Source organism: Phaenicophaeus curvirostris, chromosome 19 (genome assembly GCF_032191515.1).
Source record: "Phaenicophaeus curvirostris isolate KB17595 chromosome 19, BPBGC_Pcur_1.0, whole genome shotgun sequence".
Classification (NCBI taxonomy): Eukaryota; Metazoa; Chordata; class Aves; order Cuculiformes; family Cuculidae; genus Phaenicophaeus; species Phaenicophaeus curvirostris.
In genome coordinates this window covers 8,760,098-8,778,684 of record NC_091410.1, presented here as the reverse complement: position 1 = coordinate 8,778,684, position 18,587 = coordinate 8,760,098, and the positions used below count along the sequence as shown (strand labels likewise).

The 18,587-nt window shown below is 44.4% G+C and overlaps 1 protein-coding gene across 3 annotated transcripts in view; it reads right to left on the bottom strand.

Moving 5' to 3' along the window:
• Nucleotides 1-18,587, bottom strand: part of RPTOR (regulatory associated protein of MTOR complex 1) — a 147,573-nt gene that overhangs the window by 47,370 nt on the left and 81,616 nt on the right. For 2 of the 3 annotated variants that reach the window (XM_069872897.1, XM_069872899.1), the window contains exons 12-20: nt 17,337-17,420; nt 15,726-15,836; nt 9,570-9,644; nt 8,878-8,943; nt 8,048-8,239; nt 6,611-6,751; nt 4,556-4,673; nt 2,975-3,115; nt 2,398-2,556 (exon numbers count right to left, since the gene is read on the bottom strand). In XM_069872897.1, coding sequence (XP_069728998.1) covers nt 2,398-2,556; nt 2,975-3,115; nt 4,556-4,673; nt 6,611-6,751; nt 8,048-8,239; nt 8,878-8,943; nt 9,570-9,644; nt 15,726-15,836; nt 17,337-17,420 — 1,087 coding nt within the window. The remainder of the gene's footprint in view (nt 1-2,397; nt 2,557-2,974; nt 3,116-4,555; nt 4,674-6,610; nt 6,752-8,047; nt 8,240-8,877; nt 8,944-9,569; nt 9,645-15,725; nt 15,837-17,336; nt 17,421-18,587) is intronic. The other variant, XM_069872900.1, reaches the window with a different exon arrangement.

The following is an 18,587-nucleotide window of genomic DNA, read 5'->3' as shown; positions in this document are numbered from 1 at the left end:
TTGAGGCAGCTCTTCAGGACAGAAAACAAATAGTTTTCTGCCTCCAGCCTTTCTTGCTGGAAAAGAGAACTATTCCCCAGCATTCACTGCTCCAAGATGTAGTTTCCTCCTTCTTTGATCATTCCCTAATATAATCTTTCCAGTGAAGCTCTCTGTAGGACAAAGGCTTTAATCATGTAGTTTGGATATGAATAACCAGCCTCAAGGTATGCAGAAACCTCATCTTAACTTCTTCCCTTTTCCTGTCTTAAAACTTAAACTAAAAATTTCCAGGACACCAAGATTAACTATTTGTATGAAAAAAGCAGCAAGGCTCAACTTCCCACCCACACCGAGTATTTGACCTCCAGCTAGCTAAGAAGCTGTCTGTAAAGTGGCACAAGAGGGGATGGAGAGGTTTTACTCAAGTTTATGGGAAGAAGGACATTGTATGATGCTGTAATGTCAGTAAAGTGGATAGACTGATCCCGAATCCTTCCTCCAAAAGACAGAGTAGAGCAAAACACTTCTTCTATCAAGACAAGTGTATCACCCAGTTCGACTCCCCTCTGGGTTACCCCACTCTCGTACTGCAGTACTTTATTGCGCACTAAAACTTTAAAGAAAGGGGTTAATCTGAGCTGGGATGGCATTTTGAAACCTCTTTCCTTAGGGAGCAGGAGTGAGCAGGCTGGAAGATGGTGGTTCTTCGGTAGAAATGAAAAAAGCCTGGCTTTCAGCAGGCAAACGCTGAAGGTAATGGGATTCTGTGTGAGTTATGAATTTTAAACACCTCTATAAGCTCTGTCGTTTCCAGCTGGATATGAGCTCTTCCGATTGAATAAGAATGAGGGAGGCTGTGAGAACTGCTCTTTTGTTTTCCTAGGTCTCTCTCACTCATCTCCAGCTCATCTCTAGACTCCTTTCCAGCTGAGCCGTAAAGCTCTTGTGAGACACGCATGAGCCATCAGGCAGGACCAGCTCGCATCAGTGGAAACAAGGAAAAATCCAAGTTCTAGCATAAAATGGAGAGAAATTTGCTAACATTCCTGTCATGTTTTAGAAGATCAAATTTCATTACCTACAATCAAAAGTAAATGAATTTATCAGGTTTCTAATGAACACATGGTTTTAAACTGCCCACAGGGGCTCAAGAATTACAACCCCAGAATGTTTTGACTCAGGAGAGCCAAGTCACCATTCCTTCTTGCAGAAAACACAGAGCAGAGCAAAATGTTTCTTCGCTTGGGGCAAGTTTATCACTCAGAGGGGACTCCTTAGACTTATATCACTCATCACTGATTTTTGACGGCTAGAAAAACATGGGCACATTTACTGATTACAAAGGAAATAGAGAGACCTTCCCCCAGCATTTCTCTGCTGTGTGCTGCCTCCCGTGCTCCCTGGAAGGAGGCTGTTCCAAGAGCCTGGTCCTTCTGCATGTTGGCTGTGTTATCACCCCAAAACAGTTCAGATTACCTGAAAAACTCCAGCTAGTTTAAAGCAATGCTATTGCAGCAGTCAGACACGGCAGGGAAAGTTACTGGAAAAACAACTGAGCTTAATATAAACATTCCAGTTTTGTTCCATAAAAGAAATGCAAATAATCTATCACCTGCAAATCAGCCACACACTGCATAAATACCAGTAAGATTTCCCTTCCTTCCGCGCTACAGCACTTTACTCTGCAGAGTTCTGTACATCACCCAGAGTCAGACACCAGGAAAGAAAGCGACTGTTGAGTGGTGTTAAGAAGTTCAGTGCTGTTACTGGTGCTGCTGCTACTTATTCAGGAAGAAATAACAGTGAGGGGATTGGAGGCAAAAGGATTAGCCACAGAACGTTTTGCACAAAAGCAGATTTTTATGAAATCCTTGGTCTTTTTCCTTTTAAGACACAGCTTGGGATTTCTTCATTTTTATGTAGCATCTTAATGATATACAATATACCTGCATGGAAAACCAGCAAGGTAAGGCTTCCTTGGAAGGGTAACACAACAGAGTGGCTGCGCTGTATGGAAATACAACCCACATGTAAAATAACCAGAGGAAGCAGCCAGGGCCAGCGTGCCCTGCTGCTATGTCTGGGATGGTGACTCCACATGCTCACTCGCTAGGCAATGAAACTCCAGTTGATGTGCAATTCCTGCATACACTACTTTTTTGTGCTCAAATTTCTGGTCATTGTAGTGAAGCGTGCAGCTGGAGCCAATAGCTCTCATTCCCAGTCCTTCTATCAGAGCAGGAGGGACTCTGCACTGCGTGCAGCCTAACCAAACACAAAAGCAGCATTTCTACTGCTAGAGAAATTTTGTTGGATTAAAATTTAGTAGGATAAGATCCTAACTTTCCAAAAAAAGCTAACACAAGCATGTGAAGAATGGCGAAACAAAGAGTGGGCAGGAGAAACTTTACTCACCTATTAGTGAATTCAGAGAAGAGTAGGAGCTGACTCGTCTCATCTTGTCAATAGTTTCAAAGGACAGGATATACTCTTCGTTCTCAGGGCTGCCCAAGGTGCTGCTGGCGCTGCTGCTCGTGCTGAGATTCCCAGGAGAAAACGCAACAGAGCTTCCAGCTGCCAAAAGACAAGACAGCAGATGCTGAAACAAAAACTGGTGAGAGAACAATTTTTACCCAGGCATTAACAGCCCTTTTCTAAATCGTATAACACAAGGTGTAGGTAAATCCACCCTGTCCCTTTTTAAGCACTGAAAGTGGAGTAAGCATCAAGGGGTCAGAAAAGAATCAGTTAAAAATCTATGTACGTTAGGAAGCCGGAAGGCACCTTTCTGGCACCCAAACACTCAGAAGAATCAACACTAATGACTGGAAAATTTAAACTAATTATGAAGGGGCTTCTCATCTAAGACTTTGGAGCTGGTGGCGGGATAATCTGGGCTCAAGTGTTAGTTTCAGCTCACTTTGTCTTCTACGGGGTATCTCCTAAGCTTGCAAGAGGCAGTGGAAAGAAACAAAGAATTCTGAACTCTTACATTCTTCGTTCAGGCTGAGGTTCTGCAAAGACTTGTTCAGGTTCCTTGCAGTGGTAACTGCTCGGATGTTCCCGTAAGAGCTGACAGATCGCAGCCTCGGTGTACACGGACCATCTCGCACTGGTGTCAAACTCCCACCCTCTGTGGACGCAAAATTTAGCAATTACAGATGTAACCAAAACAATCAGAGCCTTTTGGTTACTTCCCAGCAAATATACAACTAAACCACCACCAATATGAACAGAATTTAGTCATTGCCCTTTAGGCTAAAACAGAATGAGGTATGACAAAGAATCCTCTGTGCACGTAAATCAGCGAGGACTGTGTGTGTCTGCTGTTTAGGCTGTGACTTGGTTACATCCAATAAAACCAGGTGAGAGAAGCCTTGCCAGGGTCTGCAGACAACCCAGAGAGGCACGATGGCTCTTCTCTCCAGGTTGATGCTGGGCCACTGCCCAGACACTGAGCTAGGACACGCTGCAATGACAGACACCATTTAGTAGGGAGCATTTGCAGGCTTCTCTCTGCTGCCGCTCATTAACAATCCAGTAAATTTCCTCATTATAAAGGGTCATGAAAACTCTAGCTTCCTGACCAAATTTCAGGCCCAGTTTCAACTGATATTTTACCAATGACCTGGATACTTATAATTTCCCAAACTTCCTTGTTTTCATTCCTGAATACACATGCAGTACCATGACACTTTTATTTCACTGCAGAGGCAGCTGCATTAGGATGGTGAGGCCAATGCTTCCAGTGCACCCCACTTATAAATACTTCAGGATTCTTTCGGATAAGGACAAGCACTATATCAACTGCACATAACGTTTATATCCTGCAGCAAGAGCGACAAATGGGGAGAAGCTTATTTTCCCACATGATTTAGTTATTCAGACAATGGGGAGATTAAACTACTCATTGCAGAGACAGCATATGCTCTTGTCTCCAAGTTTTCACTGCAACAATCCCATTATCCTTGAAGATTTCCAATGTACTTAACATCTAACGAAAATAAGAGGTTAGCCACAATCTCACTAGGGCTTTTCATTCCTCACAAGGCAATAAACGCAACAAAAACGATGGGATGATAGGCACAGAGCATAAAGTTCTTCACTGCATCTTGTCTGGTACTTTACATTAGCGAAGAGTCTGGTTGGTTCATTGCTGTGCGGTGAGGCTTCTTGTTAGGTCAACGTAACACTGAAGTTTAGGGTATCATTTGCAGGGGGCAGAAAAGGGTCTGGTAAGCCTGTGCACTGCCTTGACAAATGTATTTCAGTCTTGATCGGAAGGGAATCCCTTTGAATCTGACAGGATGTTCAGTCGATACAGCTTGCTGGTGAGCTATAGCTTCGTTTTGGATGGAGACTCAGCAGAGGATGCATTTCTGCAGTGCAACATGTCTGTTTAGCACTGTAACATCAGAGCTACCCACCACATCACTCAACTTTGTGGTAATGGTGCTGTTTGATAAAGCACCACCAGCAAGAATTTAATTGTGCTGGGTGAATTCCTTAAATAAGAGGTCCCACGTGCTTTCAGGCTATACATTTCCTTCCCATACAAAGAGAAAACACCTACCTGGGGCAGCTGGAGAAGGCAGAGGGTAATTCTTCTCTTCCTCCATGAACTGCAGGGCGACGGTACAGAAATTGCTCTCATATTGAACCACCAGATGACTCAAAGCCACCACCAACTCCTGTGGGAAGAGCAGAAGAAACAGGTATTTCATGGCTACCAAAGTCAGAGACAATAGATCAAAGGGAAACACAGAACAATATGGTCATTATTGTTGATATTATGGGGTGAAAATCCATACTAATACTTTCCCCTTCACATCACAGGGACACTCTGAAGAAAGTCAAAGCACTCTTCTTCAAATCTAATTCTTCACAAGTCTCTTATACCCAGACAGGCTACCACCAACTCTCTGATCCTTCCTAGTATTGTCAAACTGCTGCATTGTCACAGAAAGTACTGAACCAGCAACTTCCACCCTGCTCCCTCTACTCCTGCACCAGGAAGAGTCTGACCCATGAGAAGAGTGTTTCCTGCAGTCAGCAAGGAACATTGTCCCCAGCCCTCTGTAGCACAGCCTGACCCTTTCCCTGCACTGCACACGTAAGCACGAGCAGAGCTCTCATGCTACAGCCTGTTCTACATTTGCTCTGAGCTGAAGGAAACAAAGTCTGACAAGAGGCCTCTGGGGATGCGGCTTCCACGAAAAGCCCAAGGTGTTTGAATCCTATGCTGAACCACGGTCTTGTACCAACCTGTGATGTCAGCAGCTAACAGGAGAACGGTGCTGCCTACCTGCAAGGGACCATCAATCCATTCATTCTCAGCTGCAAACTGAGAACCTGAATTACTGGGGAGGAGTGCGGAGGGCAGAGGTGGGGAAGTTCAGACCCTCAATAAGGCTCATAAGGCACTTGGAAACAGGAGAGGTGGAGAGCTGGCACTGGCTGCTCTTCTCTTTTCAGTGGACCAATCTCAAAAGAGATTTATGAATCTCAGAGAGCGGATAGCGTGACATGCAGTTCTCTCTTGAATTAAAATGATTAAATGCTGGAATGAGACAACAAAAATTAATCCTCCCAGTGTTGGAAACAACTGTCAGGGTGTTGATGTTCCAGTTAAGTAAATACAAGTGTAAGGACACCTAAGTACACCCATCAAGAACGATCTAGAATGTCAAAAACTATTTCATGTCCTACTGATGTACAACAGCACATCAGAAATTGTCATTCTACAAAATCTGGTGAATTACTTTGGAACAGTCTGTGTCTGTCACCCATCCTTGTGGTTTCTAAAAGCAGCAAGATACTTTTGCTGAAGGGAGCTCTCATGTTCTCTCCACAGCACCCTTACTCCCTCTCCTCTTCCTCCCCTAGGACTGTCACATACTCCAGGTTTCCAGCAACACAGTACTATTTCATTTAAAACCTGAGATCCTGCAATGTAAAATATCACAACCAAAACAGTAATAAACAGGAGAGCATTACTAGAAGAGTAGCCCAGCAAGAATTCTCAATATTTCGTGCACCTGAAAAAGACGTCAGTGTAATAATTGCTCTCCTTCCTTATCTCTGTCTTCATGTTCTTTTTAAATTAAAAAAAACCCCAGGAAATAAAAATTTCCACAACCCCCTGAGAGCGTTACTCCCATTTCAGACATTTGCTCAGTGGAATACATGAGCTCAATCAGCATCCACTTTGAAACAGCAGAAATATTTTGAGCTGAACAACAATCTCATCAACACCTGGACATCACGACATTCCACATTTCACTTGTATTATTCCTGTCAGTAGCTCCTTAGATTGCAGAGTAAATGAAACGTTGCAGTATGTGCTTTGAAAAAGGGCAGGTGGCTAAAACAGCATCCCAGAATGCTCCTGCCCGTGACTGCCCTGTGCGTGCAGCACGAGGCTCAGCATCGGGCCTTCCGCCACAGCAGGAGGCGGCTGCTGCTGCCCTCACCGGTGGCGTCACGCGTTCTGCAGGAATTGAAGTTAAAAGACTTCCACGATGAAACAGATCTTTCAAATGAGTCAAATTAATTGAAAAGTCTATTAAATAATGCATGCTCTGATTAGTGCAGAGCTCATCAGCATGAATCAACCCAACTCCCATACCTTTCTAACCATAGGGCTCCCATCGTTGATGAGCTGGGCCAGCATCATGGCTACGTTGTGATCGATGGTGGTGGAATGATCGGTTCGCTCAGCTGAGTTGCCCACAAACGTTCCCAGTGCAAAGACTGCAGCACAGCGAACCTGTGAGACACAAACATTCATTATTATTTTCTTCATTTCCAGTGTGATGCTTTTATCCCCACAAATGGCACCTCTGGAAGCCTGGACCACGGTGTTAGGTAAAAGGTGAGGGCTAAACAGAAGCCCATGGATAGTAAAAACCAGAATAGACTCAGCAAAGCAGAGTTTCAAGTATTCACAGAGGCAGGAGTTTATCTGATTTCCTAGAATACTTGTGACCTTCCCATGGGTGATTTTTCCAGTTGATGTTGCCTAGAATATTAATTAACAGGAATAAGGCGCACAGGGAGTTACTGTTGGGATGTGAATCTAAAGAGAGAACAATAGCAGTGCTGAACTGCAGCCTTCAGCTAAGGGCTTACAGAGAGGCAGACGATGATGGAGAAAAGAAAAGTAGAAAAGACAGCAGCTCCAGTCAGGGTAAACTGCCAGATCACATAAAGAGCAGAGGGATCAGATGGCTTGGTGATCTTACAGCTTGCCTTGGCAGGGATTGCAAATGATGGGGACATGGTGCAACCAGCAACTGCAGGATGTGCTGCTGAAAGGAGAAACGCTCACTCTGGCTTCTCCCAGAGAGGTGTGGGTGTGCCATGAGGACAGTCCCCCCACTTTCGCAAAGGGACTGCTTATAGAACAGGGGAAAGGTGGGGCAAGAGAAGGGAGGTGGGGGATGCAGGACAGAAAGACTGAACACAAAGGAGGATCTAATCTTTAATCACTGCACGCTGGCAATGGCGTTTATCTCCAAGCTTACTTCTCCCACGGGCGGTGTAATTCCGCTGGGTCTGACAGGCTCTGTCACTCACAGCCGGGCTCCGTCAATCACAGGCAGGCTCTGCACAAGAGCTGCTTCTCTTGTGGAGAGTTTGTCACAAAGGTAAAACACATTCAATTGGAGACGTGTTTTCACACAAATCAGGAGAACAGTTTTCATACTTGGACAAAAAGGCTAGAGAGTTCTTTTTGCAACCCACAGTAAGTTTGGAGACCTAAAAATCTAAGTTTAGATTTTTAACAAGCTTCTGATAGGAGCAAAACTCGTGGTGTTTCCTAACTCCAGTGCCAAGATTCCACGGCTTTTCGGCTGTATGAATCTCCTTGCATTTCTTTGTTAATTCTCTTGTAAGGCTTGGATGATTTGCACCACCTTGAAGAAAAAGCAAGGAGATCTTTCTCTGAACCAGACACAATCACAAAGCTCTTAAAGACCCTTGGTTTTGAAAGTGTTTCTGTAGCCCTCTGCCAGGGTTCTGACAATTCAACTAGTGTTTATTTACAAAGTTGGATTTTTACCTCGGGGATTGGATCCGAGAGGAGACTGTAGAGCTTTTCATGAGCACTGTCTCTCACACCGCACCACCTGGCTGAGTCAAAATTCTGCCAAATACGTCCTAAACAAATGGCCACCCACTGACGCAGGAGAGGATGTGGATCATTTAACTGCTCCAGGCAAATAGCAATCAGGTTTCCTTGAAGGCAAGCTTCCTAAAACACAAATCAACGTAATTTATTTTGGATGACAGCTTCCCACCTCATCATCAAAAAAGAAGATTATTTCTGAAATAGACCGGAAATCAAGAGAAAATAATTATTTGGTGGTTATTTACCTATTTTGTTACAAAATAACATTTGAAAACAGCATGAAGGGAAGGTCAACTACACACTGATATAGCTATTGTATTTAAATACTCGAGCACTAGGTATGCTTTCTGTAATGCATAAAGCCTATTTATTCCTTGTTGGAAATATTCCTTGCACCTGTCAGAGCCCTGTAGTTTATGGCTCATTCCACATACCCTTCCCCAAGAACTATATCACAGCCATTAAGTTTCCCCTTGACAGGAGCCAGGCACTATTTCTTTAATAGCAGGTCAGCGCACTGCCTGGAGGGGAAGTTGTCGAGTGACCTCCACTTCCACATGCCAGGTACATAATGTGTTTGTCACACCTCCAGGTCAATTTTTCTTTTAATCCACACAAAAATAACATAAAGCAATCTTCTATTTCAGTTCCCTACTTCAGGGTTGTGCTTTAATGCAAGCCAGGACACTTTTATCAAAGTGAAGGCACAATGCAGAGAAGAGGTAAGATAGAACAAAACGATAAAGGATGTTGGGACTCACCTGCCCAGTGTTGTAGTTGTTGACAATTACAGCCAGGATAAAAGCAGTCATTGTCCTGTGTTCAGCCTTAAAACAATACACAAGTAATTGTTATCTCGAGAACAGGTCAGAGAACAACTATACCCCATGCTTTCTTAAACACAAGAGATACTCTAAGTGCAGTTTGTATAACATTAAAAGAGCAAGAGGGGGAAAAGAATGCTTGAATTTCCTTGTCATGCAGTCCTGTCACTGATTACACCTGAGACACTTCATCAGCCTGCATCCTCAGGCTGCCAATACCATCCCCCTCACCCAGCCTCTGTACATTGCTCTGGAGGAGGCACACAAATACCTATTCCAGGAAACTGCAAAAAACTTGTGCAGAGGGAATTAGGGAAGTTGCAGTGCAATTAGGCTGCCTCTGCAATCACCCCCCAGGAGCCCCCAGCTCCTCCTGGCACCACTGAGTAATCTCTGCTTATGTAATATCGAACATCTCTGCAAATTCCCGTTTGGTTTGGCTGTCTCTCCCATGCAACCTGGCAGGAACATTCCAACACCCCTGGTCCTTGGCTCCTCAGGTGAGCAGGGGGAGGTGGAGCAGGGAGGCAGCTCTGCATTAGCACCAGCTGCATCACAGCAGCCACAGATACATCAATACAAGATAAGCAAATGCTAGAAGAGTCTGAATAAAGATGAATTGTCCTTACTGGCATATAAGGATCTGCCAAAACTGACAGGAAATACTTGTGGCCGTTGTCCTTCACAAGGTCAGCTTGGCATGACTGGAAAACGAGAGAAAGCAAAACATAGTGAGTATAACACAACTTTTTTTTCCTCCAATGATGTCTGATTATTTCACGTCTTAATCATTTTTCTCTAATCTCCTTTTCATTTGAGAAGCAAAAGAAGGTGCAAGCACTCCATCGGGGCCACAATCAAACATCTCGGCAGGAGAGGGGCCGACAGGGAAGAGTGGCGTTCAAAACAAGGAACCCTCTACCACCCACCAACATGACAGAAACAGTAGCTTAGAAGAGTTACATTTGGCATTGCTGTCCCACATTAAACCTTCACCATTATTTAAGAGCCACCAAAGGCAAAACCGAAAAGGATTCTGATAAATGTCTCTTTTTTTTTTTTTTAACATTTAACAGAATAAAAATCAGGTAAGATTAGATCTTCTGAACTGCCTCAGTCTAATTTTCCACTTGATTCCCAATCCCATGTCAATGCAATTAGCTCACCACAGACAGGTTTGCTGACAACTGCTGCTCATTACCTTCTACTTGTACAGTTAGATATCTACTTAACTAGTGTAAAACCCCAGTCAAATCCAATCGTTCCCAGGCAGGGAGTAAGTGCCCTGGCCTTTCCTTTCGGAGGACATTATGCTCACAGGCTGGGTCCCAAGAATCAGGAAACAGCCTGAGTTGATGTTCAGACACACAGAAGCACTTCTGGCTGCCATGGTGGTTGCAGATGCTCTTGGCATCCCTGGTCTTCCCCCGGGCTGCCCACCTGGTCCTACTTACAGGACTGCAGAGACAGGGAAGCATCTGGGTGAGTCTAGTTTTTGAGTCTTTAATAACCACAGGGCCACCTTCCCCATGAAGAGATGTAATATTATAGCACAGTCCTCCTCAGTTCTTAGTGTACCACAGTAGTGGATTTTCCAGCTCAGCCTGGCAGCCAGGATGGGAGCATAAGCATCTTGGAAATGTTAAAGCACCATCTTTCACAGCAGCACAACTCTTGGAGGCTGATGCACACAATAAACATAGAACAGGTTTCTCTTAGTGACCCTCATCACTGAGTGATTACCAGTAAATCTGTAAAGGCAGGGGTGGAAGAGGAATTATTCCTCCTCTATATTTTCATTCCTTATATTCTGTCCCTTCCCCTGGCTAGGCAGGACTCAGTTTTGACAAGATTTCAACTCATCTACACAAACGAGACTGATTCAGCCAAGCACTAATGCGCATTCAATCGGTACAGCAGCAGCACGTAGTAACACGAGCTCATACACAACCAAAAACCACAAAGCAACTCCCCTCTCTTTGAAAGCCTGCGAGGAGAATCACACTGGTCTTCCCAGAGTAGTATCAGCAGTGACGCACACGGTGTACACCATGGTATTGCTAACATACCAGCTCAGGCTTTAAGTTGACATATTAGGGTCAAACCCAGAGAATACACATTACGAAAGTGAAAATTTAAGGGAGGAAATACTGACTCGGCAATCGGTCTCCCCCGTGGCTGTAGTTCTGCTGCGCGCTTCGTGCCAGAGACAGGATCATACATTTTTTAACAGGCATAGAAGGTGAAGGAGGGAACTAATTGTTGAAAGGAGAGGGGATGGCAAGACAGAGATGCAAGAGAATATTTTATCTCTGAAGGGAGTAAAGACGCTGGTTTTGGCAGACCAAAGAGCAGAGGGAATGGATTGATGCCAGGCTGCAGCTACGAGAGGCTTTCCTGACTCTTGTGTAACGCTGCACAAAACCCAGGCTTCCTTTCTTCCTCCTTTTCATTCCCAGGGTGAATACTTTCTGTTCCCTATAAAACCCAATCTCTTTGCTATAATGTAGGCAAACAGACACCAACGAAGAGAAGGCTGCCCACCTTCACACTGCATTTATTGTGCTGCCACTGTTACCCAAACACCTGATGCTCAAGGGAGGGAGGCAGCTTCTATAAAGCCAGCAGACTTGCTCAGCCCCTCCCTGCTCAGACCTTGTGAGCAACATGGAAAGCCAGCATCAGGAACTCCTCCTCCTCAAGGAATAAGCAGCTACACTTGTGAATAATAATACAACAAAACCAAAACAAGCTGCAGGCTGGGTGTGAAAGTTCAGAGCTTACATAAAATATAGAGTTCCCAGAGCTGGAGAGGGATGAGAGCACAGATCTCCTCTTTCTCCTTAATACAACTTATGTGCTATGCAACTTGTCCTTGAAAATCTCGCGAGTTCCTGGAGCACAGCAGCACTGCCACAGCCCAGGGGTGTCCTGGGTGAGGATGCTGTCACCCACCAGGTGGGCACTGTTACTCGATTATCCTCAGGGGATGCTTCACTTGGATATTACCATTAATCATAAGATGAGAAACTGCAGTCACAATCCTGCTGACAAAGGACACATCTGGAACAGGTTGCCCAGAGAAATCGTAGCTGCCTCATCCCTGGAGGTGTTCAAGGCCAGGCTGGATGAGGCTTTGAGCAATCTGATCTAGTGGGAGGTGTCCCTGCCCATGGCAAGGGGTTGGAACTGGATGGGCTTTAAGGTTTCTTCCAACCCAAACCATTCTATGATTCCATGGTACCACTCATCTTACTGTACTGCATTAAAAAGCATGAGAAATGTTAGTTTTCTATTGTCTTCACCCAAGTATCTGGAGCAGTAACATCTCCTTTTCACTGCCCCACTTCAGCAGCATGCACTTTTTTCAGCACCATTTAATGCATGAGACTTTTTGGCCCTGCTTAAATTTCTGTTTCCAATCCTGATTTAGAGGCAGGGGGATGTTTTTCCCTTTAAATTCAAGTATTTCAGATTTAGACGGTGCTGTTTACCACGCGTTATCAACGCGGCATGTGGCAAATTCCTGACCTAAAGTGTATTTGCAAGTTATACTTCCATCTCCACGTGGCAACACACAACACTACTTCTACCTCAACCTATACCTGCCAGATACCTACAGCAGACACTTTTGAACCGTCACTCGCTATGCAGAGCTGCAGGTGGATTGTTTAGAACATTCCAGAAGACCTCAGGCAGAGGTGACTAGAATCTTCAATGAATACCCTATGAAAAATCATCTGATTATACATGGAATTAAAGCAGATTAATCTAAATATTCCAGTGTTTATTAGAGACACCTATACATCACACACAAGCAATTCTGTCCTAGGTGCAATATTTCTATAATACAGTTAATTTATGCTGTAATTTTTATGGTAAAATACAACTCTTCCCAGCACACCGTGCTTATTGGAGGTACCAAGCAAATGGACACACGGCACAGTAGACTGCTGTTGCGTGTCACAACACCTTCCTTTTGCCTCCCTGCTCAATAAGAGGGAGGAATCCAAACAGCAACACCAGCTTAGTGGGATATTCTGCTCTCCAGGCCACTGCTGAATCTTACATAACTTGTATTCAGTCACATCCAAATGCAGAGAGGGATGAGCAGCCAGCTGAACTCCAGTAATTTCATCAGCTACAGTCTCCAGAAACCAAATATACATGCTGGTGACAGTAGTTGAAGGAGAGAGATAGCACTGTATTACTGTGAGGAGGAAGACTATCTGACAGAATGTCTGAAAACACACACACTTGCACAGGGCAGGACAACAGCTCTTGCCTAGGTGATGGTGGCAGCACACATTTGAACCACAGCCAAGCCACGTAGATGCACAACCAGCACGGGGAAAGAATCAAACAGATCCACACACCTGCCCCAAGCACAGCACTTCCATGCAGCCTAACAATTAATTACAGCATCTCCTGCCTGCATTCTTACTCAAAGAGTATGCACCTGGCACTGCCATCTCCTTGTGAGCCTCCCAAAAAGGCCACCCTGGAGACCGTGAGGCTGACGTGGAGTGTGCTGTGCTCTCCTCAGCTCAGACAGGTCAAACTGCTGCATCACGGGATGGACCACAACATTAAAAGACTGTATTTCATCTTGGGGCACGCAGATGCTGGTCTTGTGGTTTGTTTAGATAAATTTACCCTTGTGAAACACACAGGGTTGGGGAAACAAAGCAGGCTGTAGTGTTACAGAACTTGGAATCAAACCCATGCATACTGCAATACTGTTTTTTGTTAAACGTTGTATATGAATTTATTTCAAACGCACACGGCCAAACCTTGTGTCAGCAGAAGAGGGAAGGGCTAAGTTTGTATCGATATGCAGCATATAACAAGAAAGAATTCCTATAGTTTCTGATATGATGACACATTTGTTCCCTTTATGCCGTGACAACTCAATCCACTGCCTGTTCCCTCCCTTGGCAGCATTTGCTGCCCTTTCCTTGTTGAAATTGCCCTCTCCTCCCTTCTTACTTGCACCGCTTGCTTGTCAAGTGAAACAGTGGGAAGAAATCCTTATACAAAATGTAGGAGTGTTTTTCCTGCTGCCCTGTTGTAAACTGCAGCCTAACAAAGGAATGGGGCAATAAAACAGAGCAGAGAAAAAATACTAACGGTGGCAGGAGAGATAACGGGGAAAGAGCCCTCTCAGATTGGCTTCACCACCAGAGAAGTGAAGGATGGCAGGACACTCAGTGTAAATTATACATGAGCCTGCTCTGAAATATACCTGGGGCAGAAGTGCCAGCCACGGAGAGGCATGCATCAAAAAAAACTTTTCAAGAGTAGCTTTAAGATGAATAGTTTTCATTTGCTTTGCTTTCCAAAAATCCTCTTAGGATGTTAATGAAAATGTATTTATAAAACTAAACCTGCCGATACTGGATCAACAGAGGGAGAAAATTCCAACACATTCACTATTATTCTCCATACTGAAATGGAAGAGATGTAACAAAAATAAACCCCCAAATGAGGCAAGACCCAACTTCTACCAGCAGTTCAGACAATTTTGTATCAGCTTATAATTGTGCCCACAATTAACTGCATGCACCACTCCTAATAATTTTATAGTGCCCAACTAATTGCACCCACAAACCACAGAGCCATATATATGACTATGCAAATGTATCTAGAATTGCTTACCTGCTTAATTATTTATTAAAACCACCACAAACTACAGCTCTAGTTAAAGCAAACTTTAAAAATTAGGACTCAACATCTAAATCTTATCCTGAAAAGATACGAAAATATTGTAGAGAAGATCAGAATCATGGACCCATGATAGGAATGACTTTTCTATGGGAGGTGAACACTTCTATGCCAAGCATCCTCACTGCATCAGTGCATGCATTAGACTTGGAGCAGGACTTCTAAAGTCACCAAAAATTACATTTTCTTTATTTTTAGAAAAACACCGTGTCTGAAGATTATCCGCAGGCCACTTTGACAACTGACAGGAATAGTCTTGAACAGAACAAGTTTGATAACAATGCAAAGCGAACAAATTGAGGGAGAGCATGAGTGTGCGCCTTGATCTGGGAATACAGGACAGAGACATGAGTGCATTTTAAGTCCCTTCAGCAAGCCAAGCCACCTCCTTCCCCAACAACACTGTAACCGGGGAGAATCACAGAATCACCAGGTTGGAAGAGACTCACTGGATCATCGAGTCCAACCATTCCCATCATTCACTAAACAATGCCCCTCAGCACCTCGTCCACCCGTCCCTTTTGGTATCATAGAATCATAGAATCGTAGAATCATGAGGTTGGAAAAGACCCACCAGATCATCGAATCCAACCATTCCCATCAAACACTTCACCATGTCTCTCAGCACATTGTCCACCCGTCCCTTAAACACCTCCAGGGAAGGTGACTCAACCCCCTCCCTGGGCAGCCTGTTCCACTGCCCAGTGACCCATTCCGTGAAAAATTTTTTCCTAATGTCCAGCCTAAACCTCCCCTGATGGAACTTGAGGCCGTTCCCTCTCGTCCTGTCCCCTGTCCCTTGGGAGAAGAGGCCAGCTCCCTCCTCTCCACAACCTCCTCTCAGGCAGTTGTAGAGAGCAATGAGGTCTCCCCTCAGCCTCCTCTTCTCCAGGCTAAACACCCCCAGCTCACTCAGCTGTTCCTCATAACAACCGATGGCTTTTACCTAGAGCACCTCAAAACAAAGGCCCTATTCCACAGCAACTGGATAAAGCAAATGGGGTGGATGGGGAAACGCACGCTGCTGAAAACGCGAAGAAACTGTCGCGTTCAGTACTCACACTGTCCACTGCCAGGATTTTGGCCCAGATGAAGACAAGAAGAGGTCTCAGCTCACGAGCTGAACTTTGAAGCAGCTTCAGCACGTAGGGAAAAATGCCAACAGACAAGGCCTGGGGAGGCAGAGAGAAAGCAAAGCTGGTGAAGGGCTCGGCCGAGACACAGCGTGTTTAACGACACATATGAGAAATCTAGTAGAAAACGATTTCATACATTTCTAGTAAGGAGGGGATCCCTGTGTATTTGTCTATTGCTCGTTTTAATCTTGGCTGTCACCAGATATTTTCAGACTCATTTGGTCCATGGAGACCCAGAGTTAATCTAGCAGTAGCTTTTCCTCGTTACAGCCTCTGCTATTTTATGCTTCACGATACACTGCGCTCTCCTCAGATGGGGCCATTTGCTCTCACAAGTAAACATACTGCAAAAGCTCAATAATTGCAGGCTTCCCACTGGAAATTAAGGACGGCTCTTGCCTTACACAGACTTTCTACCAAGTCTTTTTCATAGGACTGGAGATTATCCTCACAGGAGGGCACACAACCCCAGAGATCTTTGAGAATCCCACCGTGATTCATAGAATGGTTTGGGTTGGAAGGGATTTTAAAGATCACCCACTTCCAACTTCTTCACCATGGGCAGGGACACCTTCTAATGGATCAGGTTACTCATCTAGTGGATTGTAGATACCCTTCCCGGAGCGCAATGTAAAGGAAAGGTAGAGTGAGCTTGCAGTGCTGGGATCCTGAGGGTGACACTCCCACAGCCCAGCCAGCAGCTGAGCATCACAGTGATGCAGTCCACAAGCAGGCAGCAGCTGGAGCAAAGGCCACTTGGCTGACCTGCAGCTCTGTTCTGATCCTCACAGAAGTCTATAAATCAGAGAGCTTAAAATCACCTTTAACGCACCTTTAATTTTTTTGTACCTTTAATTCTTTTACTATCGCTGAGGGCTGAGCTGTCTGCAAAAGCACAGAGAAGGGAGTCTTGGCTGAGATGGAGAAGGAGGTAAAGAAAACCAGTAAAAAGTCCCATCACAGAGCTATTCCATAACCAGCTGGTGGTTCATCCTCAACACTGTTATCAACAAATAGCTCCATTTACAAGAGTGTCAAACTACTCCTCTAATTCTTATTTATTATCCACACTGCGCTAGCCACTTTCTAAAATGCAGAAAGCAGCTGCTGCCTTCTCAGCAAAGCTTATAAAATCCAGAGACCAAAGAGATAAAAAGAAGAAAATGATGTAGCCAGCAAGCTGAGAGAGCAGATGACAAACATATGTGCCTTTTTTTTGTAATTTATTTTACATGACAAACTTTCTTATTTGTCCTAAATATTTCTTCTTGTTTTGTCCCTTACAGTATTTTACACTAAATTATTCCCAAGGAAATCCTTGTGGTAGTAACGCAAATGAACAGCCAGTCAGGCTCTTTTATTAATACAAACCACTTCTCTTTCAGGGATGCTTGCTCCACTTCACACCCATGAACACACAAAATGCTAGTCATTTGTCAAATCTGTGGAATATCTTCCTTCTGATATTCATTTGTATTTATCACTTATACTGAGAGAAAGTAGACTTTTACAAGACAACAGGCAACATCCACGCACCAGGCTAACTGCCCAGGGACCCAGGTCCAAAAACCTTCCCAGCAAATCAAGAGCTCGCAGTCGATGTACCTGGCTCAGCAGCACCTGCAGAGGAGAGAGACAATGGTCAGTGCTGAAAAGAGCTCAAATCTTTGTGACTGCAGAGCAAATGAAAGTGGATCTCAGGATCGTTCCATGACTTTGAACAAACTGATGGTCTCAACAAAAAAGCTGGAAGATGAAGCCTGACTGGTGACAACTTCCAGCCCACTGAGCAGTGTCACCAGGGTCACTTGATAAACCCCTTCACAATGTTTCCACGGACACATGCAGTTGTTTTCCTAGGAATGCAGTTATCCTCAATCTCCACGTCATTGCTTCACTTGTTCTCTCTCCTAATGTTTCTCTCAAGTGCAGTGGTTCCTCTGCAGCGCAGCTCTGCTAGATGGAAGCAGCCCCTATGGGTTTCCAATATTCTCATCGTACCACCTGCCTCTCCCCAGTAAAGCAGGAACACGGCTGAATCTGCAGGAAGGATTTAAAGATGACGAAAAGGCCCAGTCTCCCATTACTCAAAACAGCTCAGAAGGAGAAAAAGAGGCTTTGCATTCGTCGGCAAATCGATGTAAGAGACTTAAGAGGGAAGCAAAAGGTCACATTAGTCGTTAATAAAAATCTCATTAAAACTGAGTCTGACAACGATAATAAGGTGGTAGTTTACTGGCTTATACCTACCCTGGTGCGAAATATTAACAGCGAGACTTTCAGTTCTTAATCTCCTTAACAGATGTAAGATATTGGAATGCAGTGTTTAATCCTGAGTTTAAATTGAGTAACATCCCTCGGCATGGGTCTCAGGCAAAGACACTCTTTGATTTAGCTTCCCAATTCCATCCCCTTCTCAGTGTTTTTCCACACTGCATAACCAAATTAAATTATTTTTCATGTTTAATATTGAAGAATAACTAAATTACTCAGCTCATGTCTCATATTATGGACGACTGATACTGGATACTGAAGTTGCACAGAGAAAATCCAGAAGAAAAAAAGACAGCAGGCTGCATTAACTGTTCTAATTGTTTCACCTCTGAATATCGGAGATCAGACCCCAGGACAGGTCATAAGAGAAAGGATTTTGGTCATCCTGCCCTAGTTGGCACCAGTCTATTCTGTAAACTTACTACAGAACTTGGCACGATTAACAGTGTCCAGTGCAGGAACAACAGAGGCAGATGTTTGAGATTAAAGTAGTGATAGAAACCAGGGCATGGT